Source organism: Arvicola amphibius, chromosome 11 (assembly GCF_903992535.2).
Source record: "Arvicola amphibius chromosome 11, mArvAmp1.2, whole genome shotgun sequence".
Lineage (NCBI taxonomy): Eukaryota > Metazoa > Chordata > Mammalia > Rodentia > Cricetidae > Arvicola > Arvicola amphibius.
In genome coordinates this window covers 17,589,168-17,607,944 of record NC_052057.2, presented here as the reverse complement: position 1 = coordinate 17,607,944, position 18,777 = coordinate 17,589,168, and the positions used below count along the sequence as shown (strand labels likewise).

Here is an 18,777-nt window from a genome sequence, read left to right as displayed (position 1 = left end):
ATGAGTTTAACAAATGTTAGAAAAGCTATTGCTTCCTTAGATGATGCTTTTTTTACACGCCATGGTTGGTTAAGACACAACCTGGGGGTGGGCTTTAAGTATCCTTTTCAATAGACTTCACTGATGCTCACAGAGACACTTTAATGAACGTGCTCTTCAGTGGACACCACTGAGCCTTTAGTACGAACTACTATAAGGGAATTCAATTTGGTATCAATTTTGCAAAACTGTCATTTTGATATCTCTGTGTATAAATGTATAAAGAATTAATCCATTTTTGATGGCATAATATTATATTCTGTGAACATTAGCACATTATTTCCATGTTATTTGTGCTTCATTCTTTCCTTCCATGAATCAGTAGCTAGAAAGCTGCTTTCCTAAAGTCATAGTATTAAGACATATGTAGATGGTAAATAGTTTTTCAGGTAGACTTCAAGTACTCAGAGCAACTGAACTCATTAGCAATTTGAGGAACTATGTGTAGGATGCCTGTCTTCTTCCCATTGTTCTAAGATTTAGAGATGAAGGAATACTTTGGAGCCTGAACTATTTTCAAGAATTTGTTCTTACTAAATCTTACTTATCAATGAGGTTCAAATTCAATACTTATATTCTTGGAAATATTTTCTAAGTTTCCTATCAAATGGTGGCATACACCTATAAAAATTTGCATCTTTAAATTTCTCTTTTATGTTATAGATTAATTCCACGAGGGCAGAAAAAAATGTACATTGTGTCAACTGCTCTACCACTAGCATCAAGCACAGTGTCTGATAGTATACACTCAGTGAATACCTAATTGGTACAGGAGTGACTGGAATAATAATAAAAAACATGAAGCACAATTAGTAAAACCTCAGAGACAGAAATTGTGGTTCAACCTAAAGGCCAGAAAACCAAAACAGCGAGCCACTGGCTCTTACCTCTACCTCAGTCTGAAATGGTGATCCTGCCTCCAGGAATCTCAGAATGAGACTGTGACTGAGAGCTCTCTCCCATTTTATTATCCTCTCTAGTTCTGGGATTAAGAGCATGCAGCAGTACATACTGGTTTCTATGGCAAGCTAGTGAGGCTACTGGGATTAAACATGTGTGTCATTGCTGCCTGGTCTGTATGGCTGCCCAGTGTGGCTGTTTTACTTTTCTGATTCTCAGGCAAGCTTTATTTATTAAAATACAAATGAAATGCCACTACAGTAGTGTGTTTGTTATCCATATTATATTGCATTATTTGACTTCTGTTGGCTTATATAACCTAATAAAATCATTACATATATATATATGTATATATATATATATATATATATATCCAATAAAATTCAGGAATACAGAGAAGAGGAGCCCAGACAGAACTCAGGTTTGCTTGTTTCTAAAGCCAGTGTTCTATCTAAAATGTTCCATTCACTGGTCACTACTAAAATGAAAATACAGAATAACTATTGATTTTGAAGATACATTTGTTATGGTTTGGATACAAAGAAGTCTCATGTGTTGTAGATTTGGTCCCTGGCTTGTGTCTTTTTGTGAATTCAATCATTAAATAGTAACAGATCATGAGGGCCCTGACACAATCAATGATAGTTTATTATTAATTAGTTATTATTAAAGAGCTTCACAATTTAATGGCATCCTACTAGGTGTTAGTAGAAATTAGAGTTAGAGTTGGTTAGAGAAAGGCTCTTGCCTTTCTTTCTTTTTTCTGCCACTCTGCTTCCAGATTGCCATAAAGTTAGTAAACTTGGTCACCACCCCCTGCCACCATGATGGCTGTCTCACCACCTCAAACACACAGCAATGGTGCCAGTTGACCTTGGATTAAATATTCCAAAGGTATGACCCAAAATAAAACCATCTTTCCTTCTTTAAAGCGATTTTTCTTAGAAATTGTCACAATGATAAACAACTAAACTGCCTTGATGAATCAATCTAATTTGTTTAATGTTTATTCCCAAAAGAATGAACACTGGCAAAGCATATGTTGGACACATTAAAATTGTAAATACTATAATTATTCAGCCACAGACAAGGCTGCACTTCCAGGTTCTAAAGACAGGCACGTGGGGGGCCCGCGAGACCCACGTGCGTGCATGCATGGTTACATCGACGTATGACTCAGCTATACCCTTGCACGCATGCGTGAGTCACCTGTCACCTACGTCATCAGTATGACGTAGTCACGCCAAACCCCTGTGCGCATGTGTGGGGCAGCCTTTAAAAGCTGGATGCGCCATCTTTCGCTCTCTCTGCACCTCGATCTCCAGGCCTGTGCGCACTCTCCTCTAATAAACTCCTAAGCGGGTTTGTTGGCGTTCTATGTCACCTTCTCACTCGCGCCCAGGTAATTTCAGATACTCGGCTTCATAGGATCATGATAACTTTGTCTCCATTTAGATTTTACTACGATTTGTAATGATCTGTGGCAGGAAAGAACTCAAAATGCTCAAATGTCATCTTTTTCCAAATGATAAAATGTCCAAGAATAGCTAGTATTCTCTAAAATTCTGTCTTTTATATAACTGCATAATACTCGTGGATTTTATCATGAACTATAGTAATTGTTGGTTGGTGACATTGCTTTTCTGGGAGTTTAAGATAGTTTTCTGGCTTAGCATATATTGCCATTCAATGAAGTGTAGATCTTTAGGTCAAGTTTTCCGTGTAGGAAGGATGGATGACTCTTGAACAAAGCTCTGGTTCTGAATACAGAAGAATCTGTTTGCCCAGAGGCAAGGCAGTGCTTCCAAATGCTCTTGCTCGAAGGCATATTCAGCTACAAGCAGATCACCTGGCATATTTTCACTTTCCTTGCAGTTCTGTCTATCAGAGTGGAGTAGACAAAAAGAGCAGTTTATTAACTGACCAGTGAGAAGGAGGCGGAGGCTGACAACGTTGAAACGGTTGGACGCCTGAGGAGGAAAATGAGTGGTTATTCCTGGGCTACACAATATCGGTATTATTATGATGTGGGCCGCAGGAAACAAGCTATCTTTAAACTTTCAAAGGGCAAATTTGGGGAAAGAGAGAACAGGTCCCTTCCTTGGTGTTGAAGATGGTGAGTCCAGTATAATCCCAGTGATCCAGTTGCATAGTGAAGAAAGATGTGTCTTAAAATTTCAGGTGGGTCAATTTAGAAGGTACACGTGTACTAAAATCTTCAAAAGACTGTGAACTTTAACACACATGCAGGGAAGACTTCAGCATAAACGTGCAGTCAGCGAGAGCATAGTCATTCCTTAAGAGGAGAGGGGGGATATTGTCAACATCTCTGGGGATCACAGGCGTGCTTTCTAGGTCACAGACCATTCCTACAAGCAAACAGTTCACAGAGTTCTTTGATAATCACCTCCAGCTCTCTAGCACACTTTTATCACTTTCCCATGTATCCTCGAACCATTTAATTTATTTTGTTTTCAAGCGCCACCAAATATTACAGAGTTGACGTTGGCTAAGTGGTGTTTTATAAATTCATAGTTGCAAAACTCATTTCATTTGTGTAGCTTTCCTTTAGCTTTCTTTTTAAATCAGGACTAGAAGCCGTTTGAAGAGCCTGAAGCTTGCATGAGTTGTATTCTTTAGGAAAAAAGAATACAGACATCCCCTCAATTAATTTTATAAAACTAAATGCCATGGGAATGCATTGTGAAGATTCTGTGTATTCCTAAGGAGAGCAAAACAAGTCCAAGGCCAAAAGGTCAAGCCCTCTGGATCCATGGGAAATACACTTCTATATGCAGTTCTTACACTTGAAACTTAAGTTTGTTTAATCTCTGTGTGTTTCAGGGGCTTGTGATGTTGAAACAAGCATCCAGAAGCACACACTTGTCCTAGGGCAACCTGTCTTAAGAGAAATACAGCAATAAAAATGCCTTGCTGTTGAGTTTTTCAACATTGTAGCCACCAGCCATTGATCACTGAGCTGCAGCTAGTATAACTGACGAAACAGATATAAAATTTAAAAATCAATCATTTCATATTTGAAAGAAGACATTTGATTAGTAGCTTTAAGAAACAGTACAATTCTAAGCTATATAGGAAAGAGCAGTTGGTGAAGTATGGGACTATCTATCTTGTTTTTGGAGCTATCACACACCCTCTCTTTCAAAGGAGTTCAAGAATTTCTCTCAGCAGGAATTCATTTCTTTAAGATTCATTTTTTGTGGCTTGAAATTACATGTCTGCATGCATTTATCTGTGTGGGTATGTGCACATGTGAGGGTAGGCGCCCTTGGAGGTCAGAAGAGGGTATTAGATCTCCAGAAGCTGAAAGCACAGGCAGTTGTGGGTTACTTAATGGGGATGCTGAGAACTGAACTCTGGTCTTCTGAAGAATAGCAAGTGCTCCTAACCATTGAACCACCTATCCAGCCCTATCGGTAGTGTTATATGTGTCTTTACTTTTCCACATTCTTATTATACTGTTTAATTTTGGACACTCTGTAGGTCTGCATGATAACAAACAGATTGAAAAACCACACGGAATGATGATTCGGTAGGTAAGGGATCTTTCTTTGTAGGCATGAGGACCTGAGTTTGAATCCATAGCATTCACACAAAAACCCAAGCTGTGCATGCTGTAGTCCCACACACGGGAGCAGACATAGATGGATTTCAAGAGTTCACTGGTCAACTGGCCTAGCTATAATGTGATCTTCTAGTTCAGAGGTACTGTCTTAAGGCAATAATGCAAAGAGCAATAAAGGAAGGCCACTTATATCTGCATGCATAGACTCTCAAGAGGACAAAACAGCAATATACAGAATGGAAAAAATATTTTCACCAACTCCATATCTGACAGAAGGGTAATATCCAAAATATATAAAGAACTCAAGAAACTAAATGTCAACAAACTAAACAATCCAATATTTTAAAATGGGGTACATTACTAAACAGAGAATTTTCAACAGAGGAATCTCAAACAGTCAAGAAACTTTTTAAAGAAATCCTAAGCATCCTTACCCATCAAGTAAATACAAATCAAAACATTTTGTGAATCTGCCTTACACTTATCAGGGAATAAGATCAAAAACACAAATGACAACTCATGCTGGCAAGGATGTGGAGCAAGGGGAACACTCCTCCATTGCTACTAGGAGTGCAAACTTGAATAGCCAATATTAAAATCAATATGGGTTTCCTTGGGAAATTGGGAGTCAGTCTACCTCATGATTCAGCTATACCATTTCTGGGCATATGCCCAAAGGAAGCGCCTTTCTATCACAACAAAACTGGATCAACAATGTTCATTGCAGCTTTATTCATTATAGCCAGAAACTGGAGGTGACAATTATTCTAGTGAATGGAGCAATGCAGATTCCAAAATAGCCCAGGTGGCGTGTTTGAAAAAAGCAAAATTGAGTTCTAGGAAAAGAACCCACTCTTTACAGGACAAAATAAAAGCTTCTTTTTGAATGATTGGAGTGAGGGTATTTTCTTTGCTTGTCTTATTTTCTAAGCCAAATGTAGTAATTCCACATTACTTTTATGACAATAAAGCAGTAAAGGTTGTCTTTATTAGTGTAATAGATTTCAGGTCTCTAACCTCTGAGTGATGAACTAACCACTTCAAATGAAAATAAGTAGTTAAAACAAAATATATAAACTCCCAGAAGTCATCTGTGCTGGGGTAACTCAGTAGAGGCTCCAGATAGAGGTATAAGTAGATTTTTCTTTAACTCTGGTAATTTTAGTTAGAGAAGTCAATAGTTATTCTTTGATTAGTTTTAGCCTCTGGAGTTATTAAACTGACAGTGTTACTGTAAACACTGGCATCTAGCCTTTTAATAGTTTATTTTAAAATGTGAACAGTTGTATTTTCTTAGGAGTAGGAAAATATGTGTTTCAGGATATTTTCCTGTAGTATTATTTAGTAGGTCATTCATTAAAAGGAAGAATTAATTTTGTTCTGATCTATAAGTTTAGGCCCATTCTTTAGTAATTAGAGCTCAAACAGTGGTATTTACATATTCTTATTTCTCAAATGTTATTATATTCATTTAATTTACCTTTTTATTTTTTATACGAGGCTGCTATGTGGCCCTGGCAGGTCTGGAAACTAGGAGAACAGGCTGGCCACAAACTTCTGACAATCTTCTTGCCTATATATTTCTTTTCTTTCTCTCTTTCTTTCTCTCTCTCTCTCTCTCTCTCTCTCTCTCTCTCTCTCTCTCTCTCTCTCTCTCTCTCTCTCTCTCTCTCTCTTTTGCTGTTTTGTTTTTCAAGACAGGGTTTTTCTGTAGCTTTGGAGCCTGTCCTGGAGCTAGCTCTTGTAGACCAGGCTGACCTCAAACTCACAGAGATCCCGAGTGCTGGGATTAAAGGCGTGGGCCGCCACCGCCCAGCTGTTCCTGATTCTAAAGAACAAATGAGTATGGAACTCTTAAAAAAATATCAGAGCAAAGGAAAAGTGGAATCATGGGTAATTTTATGAGCTTAGTATTTAGGGAGATGACACACAAGTTGCTAAATAATTTCATGCTCAATTTTCATGATTCATAAATGGTGGAATTTTAGGTTTGGACAAGCTATCATTTTTTTCAGAAACAAAGTCATGCCATGATCATCACATTTAACTTTCTAACTGGATGACCCACACATCTGCTACCCCTTCCAAACACGTGAACAGTGAACCACATAGGAATTACTTAGACATCCAAAAGAAGCATTTTCTATTCAATTTTAACACCAATTTTAATCTTACAAATATCCTCAATTTGTGGTTTACATTAAATTGTATTTAAATCTACTAAATCTATCCTATTATACTTTGAAGTTCTAAAAAATAAACTTAAAATTCACTTATTAGCATAAATGCTAACATTAAAACTAAACAAATCAAAAGGGAAACCTGGAGATTATGAAATGTATTTTAAATCAAATCTATGGCTCTTAAAATCTCAAGAACAGACAGTATTCTATATAGTGCCGTTAGATGTCAACTGAGAAACCAAGTCTAAATGTTTCAATATGTAAGGTTCTCATATAGCAACTGTAGAGTCTTCTAAAGCTCAATATATTACTGTATAAGCTATTAAGTTATTGTTTTCAGAGGGGAGAAGCTACTTGGAAGAAATGGTTAAAAATGGAAATGTCACCATTTACATCCATGGGATGTAATTAATAAGATGTAAAATATAAAACTTGTTTTCTGGTCTTAGGAAAAGTTCTGGTAAGCCTTCCAGCTCCACTTGTATTTTGTTGATATTTAAAATAAAAAAATTTAAAATGCCTTACAAAATTAAAAAATGAATATTTTATAATTTTACTTAATTCTAATCTTGAAAATCATAAATAATTTTGTGAGTATAAGGTCATACCAACACATCAATCTACCTCATGGGTATTTCTTGGTATTTTAAAGTTCATGATACTATGATACTTCATGTCAACTGGTTTCTTCACCAGCTTGTTTTCCCACCAATCATCTTTCTCACTGCCATCATTTTATTTAAATGTCCTAAAGTACTTGGTTATTATAGAAGTCAAAATGATATTATGCAATCAGCAAATCTTTATAATTGAAAGCTACCTAGAATGATCAAAGTTTTCTATGTTAGTGTGTTATTTTACTTTTTATTATTTAAAGAGGACTGTGAATAGGAAAGTATGGGCAAACAGTTTAGGTCTTTCATTTTTTTCTAGGTGTAGTTAGATCCTTGGAATTCCTACTACCAAATGTTGTAAATGATGGCTATCAACTGTAAATTTGAGATAATTCTTAATATTTTGTATCACGGGCCATAAGAAGCAGGAGGCAACTAGTGTTCAGATGTCAAACCACCAGATTCATGACAGGATTAGTCTTCTTTCAGATAACCATGTCTCTGGTGGTGACCTGTGACAATTTTGACAACATACACTTTAGAAAAAAATAAATAATTTAATGTTTGCTGAAAACAAACTCTTATATACAATATATAAAACTATATACAATGTTCTATTGTCTTAAGAAACTAAATTTGCAAAAAATAAATACCATATTGCATCAGAAATATACATTTGTGATAAAGTAAAAAAAAAAAAGAATAAGTAAGGTCCATGATAGACTGTTCTAGCATGTTTTTTTTTTCTTGTGGTAACCACCATGACTAAAACCTAGGATGAAAAAGGTTTATTTGGCTTACACTTCCAAGTAACATTTATCACAATACAGGGTAGGCTCTCAAGCAGGTGTTAAAGCAAAAATTATGGAGGAATGTTGCTTCCATCTTTGTTCTTTGGCTCATGTTTAACTAACTTTCTTACATAGATAGGATCATCTGCCTATGGATGGTGCTGCCCACAGTGAACTGGGCTTTCCTACATCAATTACCAATCAAGGAAATAATCCTACAGACACAGCCACAAGCCAGTATAATTCAGAAAAAAATTCAGTTTAGGTTCCTTCTTTCCAGGTGTGTTGTGTCTCTTGACAATAAAAACTAAATAGCACAGAGACACAATCTCTAAGGGTCAAGCTGGAAGATGAGTAACCGAAGAGCTCATGAGGTAGAGTATGTTCTGCACACACACACACACACACACACACACACACACACACACACACACACACACACACACTCACAATCATACACACACACTATCATGAGAATTACTGATTTTTCAGGTCAAGAAAACCCAAGGTTCATATGATCCAGAAGCAAACCGATGCTAGAAAGAGTGAGACTTCCTCTGTTAGCTGGTGACTCCTATTGTTCTAAAAATGGGGAGTATTTTGTTCTTTGGTCTCTACAGTGACTGCAGTATTAAATTTCTGACAAATATTTATTTTTTTCTGAGATTCCTAAGTTCTAAAACAATGTGCATATTTCCCCAATGTTCTATATTCTTGTTTTGGTAGCCTACTACTTTTAAAATAGTGATGTGAGAATGATAACAGGAAAATATATTATTCATACATAAAAATGCACATTTCTACTTGTGTTATATGATTATATATTTAATCAATGAATACATTAATCCTAGCAAAATATTTCTGGAGTTTAGCTTTTGGTTCCAGAGACTGAGACCAGTGATCAGATTTCCAGCACATAATGCAGAAAAAAGCCTCCTTCTCCCCAGTAACCTTATAGCCCCCAAGCCAGGGTGACTATCAAATGTGAGGCTTTAGAAACAACAAGCTCGTATCAACACAATGCCGAAACACGAATAGAGACTCATCACTCAGAAGTCTGGAATCAGGAAAAAGTATAAGAATATCCACATATAATTTCTTTTTGCTTTTAAATTATCATCAAACAATATTTTTATACTTAAGGAAATGGGACATTTGACAAGGCTTGAAATGGCTCACAAGAATGCATCCTGAAATAAATCATGTGTGTGTGTGTGTGTAAAAAATTAAATCAAACATGTTAACTTATTTAACCAATGGACTCAGGAGCCAGAGCTCTGGAGTAGAGTGTGAATTTTAACAGATTACTTGAGGTTAAAATAAAATGTCTTATACTTCTCAAAGATCCCATGTATGTCTACTGACACACACACACACACACACACACACACACACACGAAATGCAAAACCAAGATACATAAATAAATGGAATATTTCAAAGGCCTTGTAATAAAAATGAGATGCTGTGGAAAGCAATTGAGACAAGTGAAATCACCCTTGGGATTGATTAAATGAAGGAATAAACTCATCATCTTTTCACATGACTCTTGGTTAGGTTTACTTTTAATTTCCTAGGAAGAAGAACTTACCTGGCGAGGGGTTCGTTCTGACTTACTCCTGCACCACTCCCAGTCTGAAAGATCAGGTTTCTGACTCTCCTCATGAGACAATCGTCTTTCTGGACCTTCAAAAATGGTGGTTTCTTCATAGTTAATATCACTTTCTGTTTGAATAGAAAAAGCACTCTTTTCCCCGTTCAAGCCGGGTTTGGCCTCTGGGATGTCTGAAGTATTGGTGCACTTGTTGACGCTGGACAGTGTGGTGCTGTCCACCGGTGGCGTGGTGCTGATTTCTACTGTAATGGCCTTGAAGACATTGCTGTTGTCTGCCCCAGGCTCCTTTGTAGCTTCGCACTCACAGTTCTTCAGGTTGTGATAGGATATTGAATTTTCATCATCCTCATAGTAATCTGCGTGTGATATTTTGTAGATTCCATAGCTTTGTTGGAACGATAGGTTGAATTCAAAGCCTTTCCTCTTGGCTGAATGAAAATAACAAAATCCCACAATTAGTGCGGTAGATGTAAACATCGTTGGATGTAAATAATAAGTATGAACAGGCACTGTATTTACCTGATAACATGGAATAAAATATCTTTAGTTACTTATTAATGTATGCAAAGCAATATGTCTTACAAAATTCATTCATCTTATTACTCTGAGCCTAATTTCTCTTATACAAAGAGCAGTCTAAAAAGCAGCCAATCTTAAAGACTCTGCCTTTAAGGAGATCTCATATGACCAAAACTTTACTGTGAATTAGAAAATTCTCAAATATATTTAGTTTTAGTTTTTCAGTTCATCATTTTTAATAATTTGTTTACATTTGTTTTATTGTGTATGGGTGTGAAGGTGTCAGATCCCACGGAACTGAGTGACAGACAGCTGCGAACTGTCATGAGGGTGCTGGAAACTGAATCCAGGTCCTCTGGAAGAATAGCCAGTGATCTTAACTGCTGAGCCATCTCTCCAGCCCCTCAGTTCACCAATTTTATAGTTTCTATTTTTTTACTTTAAAAAGTACTATATTGTCTATTGCCCTAGAAATTGATTATAAAATAATCTTCATATTATGATGTAGTATGAAGATATAATCACTGCAGCTGTTTTTATCTATATACTTCTGACATTTATATTTGCAAGTATGCAAATTAAACTGAGAACATAGTTTGCCATGTAGCTTTTAAACTATAAATAAATAAATAAATAAATAAATAAATCTTCTATCTCTGACTGTCACTATGGAGATAAGGGTGGTGCTGAATTCTCCAGGTAGCACAGGCTGGTTTTGAACTCTTGGCCTTTCTCTCTCAATTTTTGGGTCTTAGGTATGAGTCATATTTGGCAACATTTGACATTTCTCATACAAGTAAACTCAGAATACATTTGTTTTTTTTAAATGAATGCATGTGTAATTTTGTGAATGGATGCATTTTTAGAGTACTCTCAAATCTGAATAATTACAAGGTAAATTTAGCAAGGATACATAAATTTTATTAAACAGTCAGAAGAGCAAGTATTCCAAATATCATACTACTAATTATGGGCATAGCTCAAAGTCTTAGAAGACAGTGTACCAAAAAGTGACGCAATTTTTGTGTATAAGTGTCAGTCAATAATAGATAACTTTCATATATTAAGAATCAACTTATATCAAAGAGATAGTCAAATGCAGTTAGATGCTTTGTTTTTTATCTTTTAAGACAGGTTTGTTTCTGCTCTGATATCTCAGTGCTTTACAGTTAGGCATTTAGCTATCTTTGGTAGAAAAATTATGAAAAGCTATAAAGTTTTTATGGGGATAACACATAAAATTTGATTCACTTTGTAACACACTCTAGTGCATTCACTTGCTCATTCTATTACTGAAATGTTCTGAGAGCCAAAGATTTACAGCTCAGTTCTGCTTCCTGGAAAATAGAATTAATCAATATCCTTCATTTTTGTGCGAGCCAGAACATAAATAAGAAAAATTTGTATCAAAAAATTGAAAGGCAGAAGCAGATGATTGTATCCTGTATACGGTGACATTTATAGTTCTACTTTATTGTTCCAGTAATATAGTCCAGTAAAGTTAAGTTGTAACTTTCAAGGTACTTTCAGATTGAAAGCTGAGGAACTACAGGATGACATAATTATTGATCGGTTCCCCTTTTTCAAAGAGATATAAAGTGAAAAATTTGTAATCTAGAACCACTCAGAAAATAAGGGTGCCCATAAAACACCAATTTTATTATTCATACCTGACTGTATAGTGATATACAGTATACTGTAACTGAGATACAGTGAGTAAAAAATGTGCAAAATTTTAAAGGCATGATTAGGATATGCTACTGGAGCATCTGCTTCCAGGTCAGGAGCACACAAGGAAGTTTGAGGTAACAAGAAAAATGGGGGGGGGCAGTGAAATGGCTCACTCAGTAGATAAAGATGTTCGCAATTCAAGTCTGATGACCTGAGTCCAGGCCTCACTCACACAGTAGAAAGAGAGAGCTATCTCCCAAAAGTTATTTTCTTACACATATAATCATATGTACATTAGATATCACACACAATAATAATAAATACATATTGAAGATAGAAATTAAGATTGCCATAGTAATTATGAGGTGGTAGATCAACCATGTTGTCTCATGGTCTATCTACATAATAGGAGTGCTAGTCATCCTCTTTTGTAGAGAAAGCTGAGATTAACAGGGAAAGCTACTTTTGATTATTTATCTTACAAAGTTATATGAATTTAAAATTAACTGGCTACAGAATCCAAGAGATTTCCTTTATATGAAATGACTTTACTCTTGCTCAAACTTGTGAAAGAAACATAATGATGGGAGCAGAAAGGATTGACACAGCATTTCTAGGTCAGAGTCTGTACATAAATTTAAACCAATGAAAATGTTTTCTAATTACTGAACTTCTGTTTTTAATGACTTTTCATTAAAGGTAAATTCTGGCTGAGGTAACTGATGGAGATGATTTCTTACAATAATACTGAACAGTTAACTGTGTTTGAGTTAAAAATAACAATGAAGGGGCTGGACAGATGTTTTGTGGGTAAAATGTTTGTTGCTTAAGTATTAGGAGCTGAGTTCAGATCCATGTGATAGCTGGGTACCAGTGACGCTTGTCTACAATGCCAGCACTGGGGTTTTTAATCTCTGGAGCTTCCTGACTAGCCAGTCTAACCAAATCAGTGATCTCTGGGTCTAATGAGAGACCTTGTCTCAAAATTTAAAATAGAGAGCAATAAAGAAGACATCAGAAGTCAACCTCTGGCCTCTACATGCTCACATATTGACCTTCACACTCACATTTTCATGTGCGCACAAGACCTCCTGGGTAAACTGGTAGTGGGTGGGAATGGGAACACGAGGGATTGGGTTGGGGGCAGGATATGGGGGGAGTAAAAGAAAGCATGGCTTCAAAGATAACCTTTTATTTTTAGAATTTTAAAATAAATGCTAACAAAAGTAATGGCAATTTTAGGGGAAAGTGATTATTTTGATCTTTGAAAGGCTTGTTTTCATATCCAGTGTGGTGCTAATGTGACCACTGATTCTGCTAACCTGGCTGCAGGCTCTCCCAACATGTGTGTGTTACCGTGCAATGGTTTCTTGGTTATTTGAACAAGAGGCTGGTAATATTGCTTTGGCATTAGTTAGTTCTGATATGGGTGCTTCCCAGTTTTTAAATATGTTTGTCTAACCCACTTCACCAAGACCTCATTTCCAATGGTACAAGCTTACCTCCCTCACAATCTTAAATTTTCTAAGACAGAATCACTGCCCTAATGTAATAAGATAGCATTTGTCAACTGTTAGAACCGGCTTTTAAATAATTTCTTCCTGTTACATAGTACAGTACTTGTACCTGGAGGTGGAGCAACAGAAATTGAATTGGCCAAACAAATCACATCGTATGCAGAGACATGTCCTGAACTTGAGCAGTATGCTACTAAGAAGTTTGCTGAAGCATTTGAAGCTATTCTGTGGGCACTGGCAGAAAATTCTGGTGTGAAGGCCAATGACGTTATCCTTAAACTTTATGCAGTGCACCAAGAAGGAAACAAAAATGTGGGATTGGATATTGAGGCTGAAGTTCCGGCTGTAAAGTATATGTTAGAAGCCAATATTTTAGATACTTACTTGACAAAATACTGGGCTATTAAATTGGCCGCTAATACTGCGGTCACTGTACTTAGAGTGCATCAGATCATCATGGCAAAACCGACTGGTGGGCCCAAGTCTTTAAAGGGGAAGAAAGACTAAGATGATGGCCAAATTGACTGAGGGACTTTTTGTTGTAGGTGAAGCATTTTCTTTGTAGACCGGAACTTTCTTAATGTTTTCTTAGTCTCCCTAAATTAAGAAGTATTTGTGTTTGTGCTCTCCTGGTGTTACTGTTAACACCTGTTGAATCAATTGCTGTTTATGTCAAGCTCTTTAAACACATAAGCTAAAGCAAGGCTAGAACTTACATGACTGCTCTCTTTGTTTACCTGGCCTGCTTCTGAAAATAAATTGCTATAAACACCAAAAAAAAATTGTACATTGTGCACATAATTTACTATCAGTTGTCTCTGTGGTTATTGCTTTAGCTATTAATCTCTAGAAACACATCATTATTGTGTTATAGTTATTTTAAAGACACAAATAAATTTGCCATCTATTACCAATAAAACAATGATATTTTCGACAATAGAAATATATCCATTAATTGGAAAATATCTGGATAGTCAACAATTTAAATATAATAGCACATGAAAATGGTCAGTAATTAATATTTATAAAAATAACCTTGTTGTTCAAATGATTACAGAAAAATACTATCTTTCATATTCTCTAAATTTTATAACCCTAAAATAATCTGGAATGAACTGTTTTATTTAATCTTTCTTCTCTGCTAAAGAAAATATACTTGCTTATTCAGCGTGAGGGACAATTAGCAGAAGCTATTGATCATACACTAACCAACCATCCGGTTCATTCCGTCTAGTGCCTATCTTTCGTCTAGAATGACAAAACATGTCCTTTCAGTTTTAGTAGCTCAAAATACACAGCTCATTCTGGGTCTTGTTTTCCTCCCCTGTCATCTTTTCGTTGAGAAGAGTAAGAATCATTCTGTTTCTTTTAATAGATGTGATCAGGCTCTATCTAATCTCTACATCTATGGGAATCTATGTGACCAGACTCTATCTATGCCTGCCTCTCCTGAATACAGCAACAACTGCCCTCTCTCCCCCCTTCTAGCAACATAAACAACTTCATAGAGTAAATATCATGGGTAGACTCTTAGGTCCAAAAGCAAGGACAACCAGAAACCCTCACCCCTTTTTAAGCTTGGGGAATTTTTGCTTATTGGTAGATGTTAGGGGTATAACGTGTTTCTAACAGTTGGGGAACAATGTGAACATTTACTGGGGGACTGTTTTCAGGCAAGGTGGTTACATACTATAGGAAATTTCCAATATCTTAGGGGGAAATAGGCATCAAAATAATGAAAACCCCTTTCTTACTGTTCTACTGAATAGAAATAGCTCAGGGAGGGAGTTTTATGTTCTTTGGGGGAGTTCATCTCTTTTCAAACTCAGGCTGCTCAGCAATGCTGCTCTTCATTTGGGAAGAGAGATTGATTTTCTACTCAGGGCTAAAGGTGATGAAGGAGGTAACATAAAGAACTGTGTTGATATCAAAAGGCTGAGTTGAATGCTCCCCCCCCTTCTATCTGTAAAAGTCACAAATGAATCAATATTTCGCAGGGTTGTTTGAAATCTCTTCCAACATTAAGTTGAAATTTTATCATTTCCTCTCGTTCTTTGCCATGTGTATCTGTCCTAGGATTCTCACATCCCGCCCCCTGTAACTTTCTCAATGCCTTCGAGTGTACGTACATTTCCCCTCCGCCACTGGGGAGGACTTACACTTTTTCCCATCGAACTCAACGGAGTAGGCATCTGGCTGGCAGTTGATGATGCAGCCACAAGGCAAGTGGGTCCAGCGTTTGGACAAGACAAACACTGGGGTTACAACGCTGGCCAGCAGGGTTAGTAGAAAACTGAGGGTATCGACCGGAAGGCTCTGAAATCCCACCATGTGTTTTACCACCATGTGAATCTGAAAGGCAAAGAACTTCAGACTTAAGCCATTCATTTCTCTTTCCCACTTTTGAAGTCTTTCCCGCAGCCCTCACTCTGTTGAAGTCCTCTATCCAAGACCCCTTCCTTGATCAATAGGAGCTCTGCTTCTTGGCTAAACCCCGGAGCTTCGGTGACAGGATCTAGGGAATGCATGGGACACATCTCGGTGCACCGGAGCAGACAGGTTGTAGTGCTTTCCTTTCTGAATGCTCGGTCTGCACCTGCTGCCCTTTGAAATCTCTACCCCAGGAAGCAGGGCAATCTAGAGCCTAGAGATACTACGCAGAGAAGGGGCAGGAACCGGTGGGACCTGTACTGGAAACTCCAAAGCACTAGTCACTTTTTGTTTACAGGTCTCCACCCCGGTGCGCTGGTCACAGCAAGTGCCACTGTCTCCTCTCCTCTCACCTCACTCCAGGATGCCGGGAACAAAAGCTAATTTCCTTTCACCTCTCTCCTCCCCCTTGTTTATCACACCTTTCTGCCTCTTGGTGCTGGATGTGGGCGGGGTCCGTCCCTTTGAGGCAGGAGGAAACAAGGGATGAAACTGGACCGCAGAAGGTTGAGAGAAAAACCCTTTTAGTTCCTCCCTCTCTTTCTGAATACGCCCAGATTTTGCCTTAAGAGATCTTAGACTATGATCAAGGAAAACCAAGTCTCCTGTGATTGAAAAGGCTCTCCACCCTTCTCAAATTGAGAAACACTTAACAGCCAAGGCTTGGTGCCTAACACTGCTTTCTTCAGCTCCAAGGGAAGCGTTTGGAAGCGGACTTATCAGCGCATCTTTGGGTGGCTCCCCAAACCTACCTCTGGGCTCAGCTCACACACCCGCCCTGCGCGTGAAACATGCACTCACCATCATGGGCAGCCAAAGGATGACTTTCGTCAGCGCTAGGATCAAAGAATAGCGTTTCTGTGCCAGGTTCACTGGGAAGCTGCTGGTGCCATGGGGAGTCCCGGGATTCTCTCGCATGCTGGCTCCAGAGCCGGAGGCAGAAGACTGACCTGGGCCAGGCACCGAGTCGGAGCTCGGGGAGCATCTTTCAGCGCATCTAAGAGCTGGGATCGCAACGTTCTCTGGCGACAGACAGAGCACTCTTCCCCCAGCCGCGGGGGTCCCGGGAGTGGAGGCGCCACGGGAAATTTCCTGGTAGTTGGCTTGGAGTCTCGGCGGCTCCTCGGAACACAGCAGCTGGTGAGTGAGAGGGACGGAGAGAACCGCCAGGAGCCCAAAGGCGGAAGCGTACACGACGAAGAGGAGCAGCACATAGGGACTGGAGCAGTCGGTCAAGCAGCCCCAGGGCGTGCGCACGAAGAAGCCCCAGCCACACAGTGGGAGCGCGGCCAGCAGCAGGCTGACTGCCCACACAGTCAGTACCACACCAAGCACCTGTCCTGATCGCAAGGAGGCTGACTGACTCGCCACTGTCCTGTGCATCGTATAAAAGTTGTAGAAGACTATAAGAGACGCCTTCAAGTTGCTGGAGAGGCCCTGGCACAAATACAGTAAGGCGGAGGTGGTGCATAAGGACTGGAAGTAGCCTGGAGTCTCTTTTGGCCATTGCAAAATCATGAAGATGACCACTGAGAAGACGCTCAAGAGATCATCCACAGACCAAGAAGCCACAAGCAAGGACACAACAGTTCTGTTTTGCATGGTCAGCAGGGAAAACAGTGAGAAAACGCTGCCCACCAGAGCTGCGAGAGTCATTAAACAGATCAGGCAGAAAAGAGAAAGAGTCAGAGTTGCTGGCGAATTCACAAGGTCCGTAGAATTATGACTTACTTTCCACAGGTTAGAGTCATTTGTTAAGTTGCTGAGAAGGAAAGACATTGTCCTTAATATTTTAATTCCCCTCTTCAACGAGTCTGATGGTTTTCCCAGAGCGTGAGAGTTGCGAATCTGATGTCATTTCTCCTGCCAAGTTTCTCTAGATGTTCCATGTGTTGGTCCAGCAGGAAATGGTCAGACATGTCTCAGTTAGAAAGATCTGACTCAACCCATTATTTCAAACTGGGATCGGCTTCAGGCATCAGTAAGAAACTTTTCAGCATTTTAAGTAAATAAGACAAGGAGAAACCACCACCACTTTCAGACAAGAAAGCAGAAAAGCCTCAGGCAGATTGCCAAGTCCCCATGCCTGGATGCTGGGAGCAGCTCTAGGTTGATGCAGTCACTTGGGAGAACAATAAAATGATGTATCTGTTTCCAGAGCTGGATTCAAAGGCAGAGGTTGTCAGGTAGGTTTCGGCTCAGCTAGAGAGAGAGAGAGAGAGAGAGAGAGAAAGAGAGAGAGAGAGAGAGAGAGAGAGAGAGAGAGAGAGAGAGAGAGAGAGAGAGAGAGAGAGAGAGGAGAGTCACAGGGAGCCTGAACACAGGCTCGCACCAAACCTTTGTGTTCTTTAATCAGCCTGTGATCCTGGGAGCTGCAGGAAGGAGGAGTCAGCTGCAAGCAGGAGAGAAGCAGGGACTAAGGGGAGAGAGAGTTCAGTGTTGTAACAAAATGATTTGTAGCTTCTCTTCTCAGCTTGGCTTATATGAAACCAGAAACAGGGCCTTTTGATTTGGGCATATAAAACTAGTCCAAATACTTGCCGTGGCTTGGATTGAACTATGGAAATCACTACCCACAGGTACAAGCTACACCCATAGCTGAAATCCTTCCTTATCCTCTATCCAGGCTTTCCTTGTGTGAGAGGCTTTCCCTGGAGAGGTGGGACATGCATGTCTACTCAGCCCAGTCAGGGAACCCACAGCAGGCCAAAGTGATGATTGTACCAAAGTCCAACTTGGTTAACTAATGAGTGTTTACTGGGGCTACTTATAGGAACAGGGATGACTCCAAAACAGCGGCATCAATAAAAAGCCCATCCTAACACAGGTGACCAGTGCACAGCTGCATCCCTGGAACTCTCTGTGCAGCTTGACATGTCTGAGACTCTCCTCTCCACAGCCCAGCTGCCTAGAG

General features: G+C 38.8%; 1 protein-coding gene across 1 annotated transcript in view; it reads right to left on the bottom strand.

Moving 5' to 3' along the window:
• Gpr149 (G protein-coupled receptor 149) overlaps positions 1 to 17,642 on the bottom strand; it is a 50,665-nt gene extending 33,023 nt beyond the window's left edge. Inside the window, exons 1-3 of the mRNA XM_038346923.1 lie at positions 16,665 to 17,642; positions 15,593 to 15,785; positions 9,703 to 10,154 (exon numbers count right to left, since the gene is read on the bottom strand). Of these exons, the coding sequence (XP_038202851.1) occupies positions 9,703 to 10,154; positions 15,593 to 15,785; positions 16,665 to 17,642 (1,623 nt within the window). The remainder of the gene's footprint in view (positions 1 to 9,702; positions 10,155 to 15,592; positions 15,786 to 16,664) is intronic.
• Between the last annotated feature and the right edge of the window lie 1,135 nt (positions 17,643 to 18,777).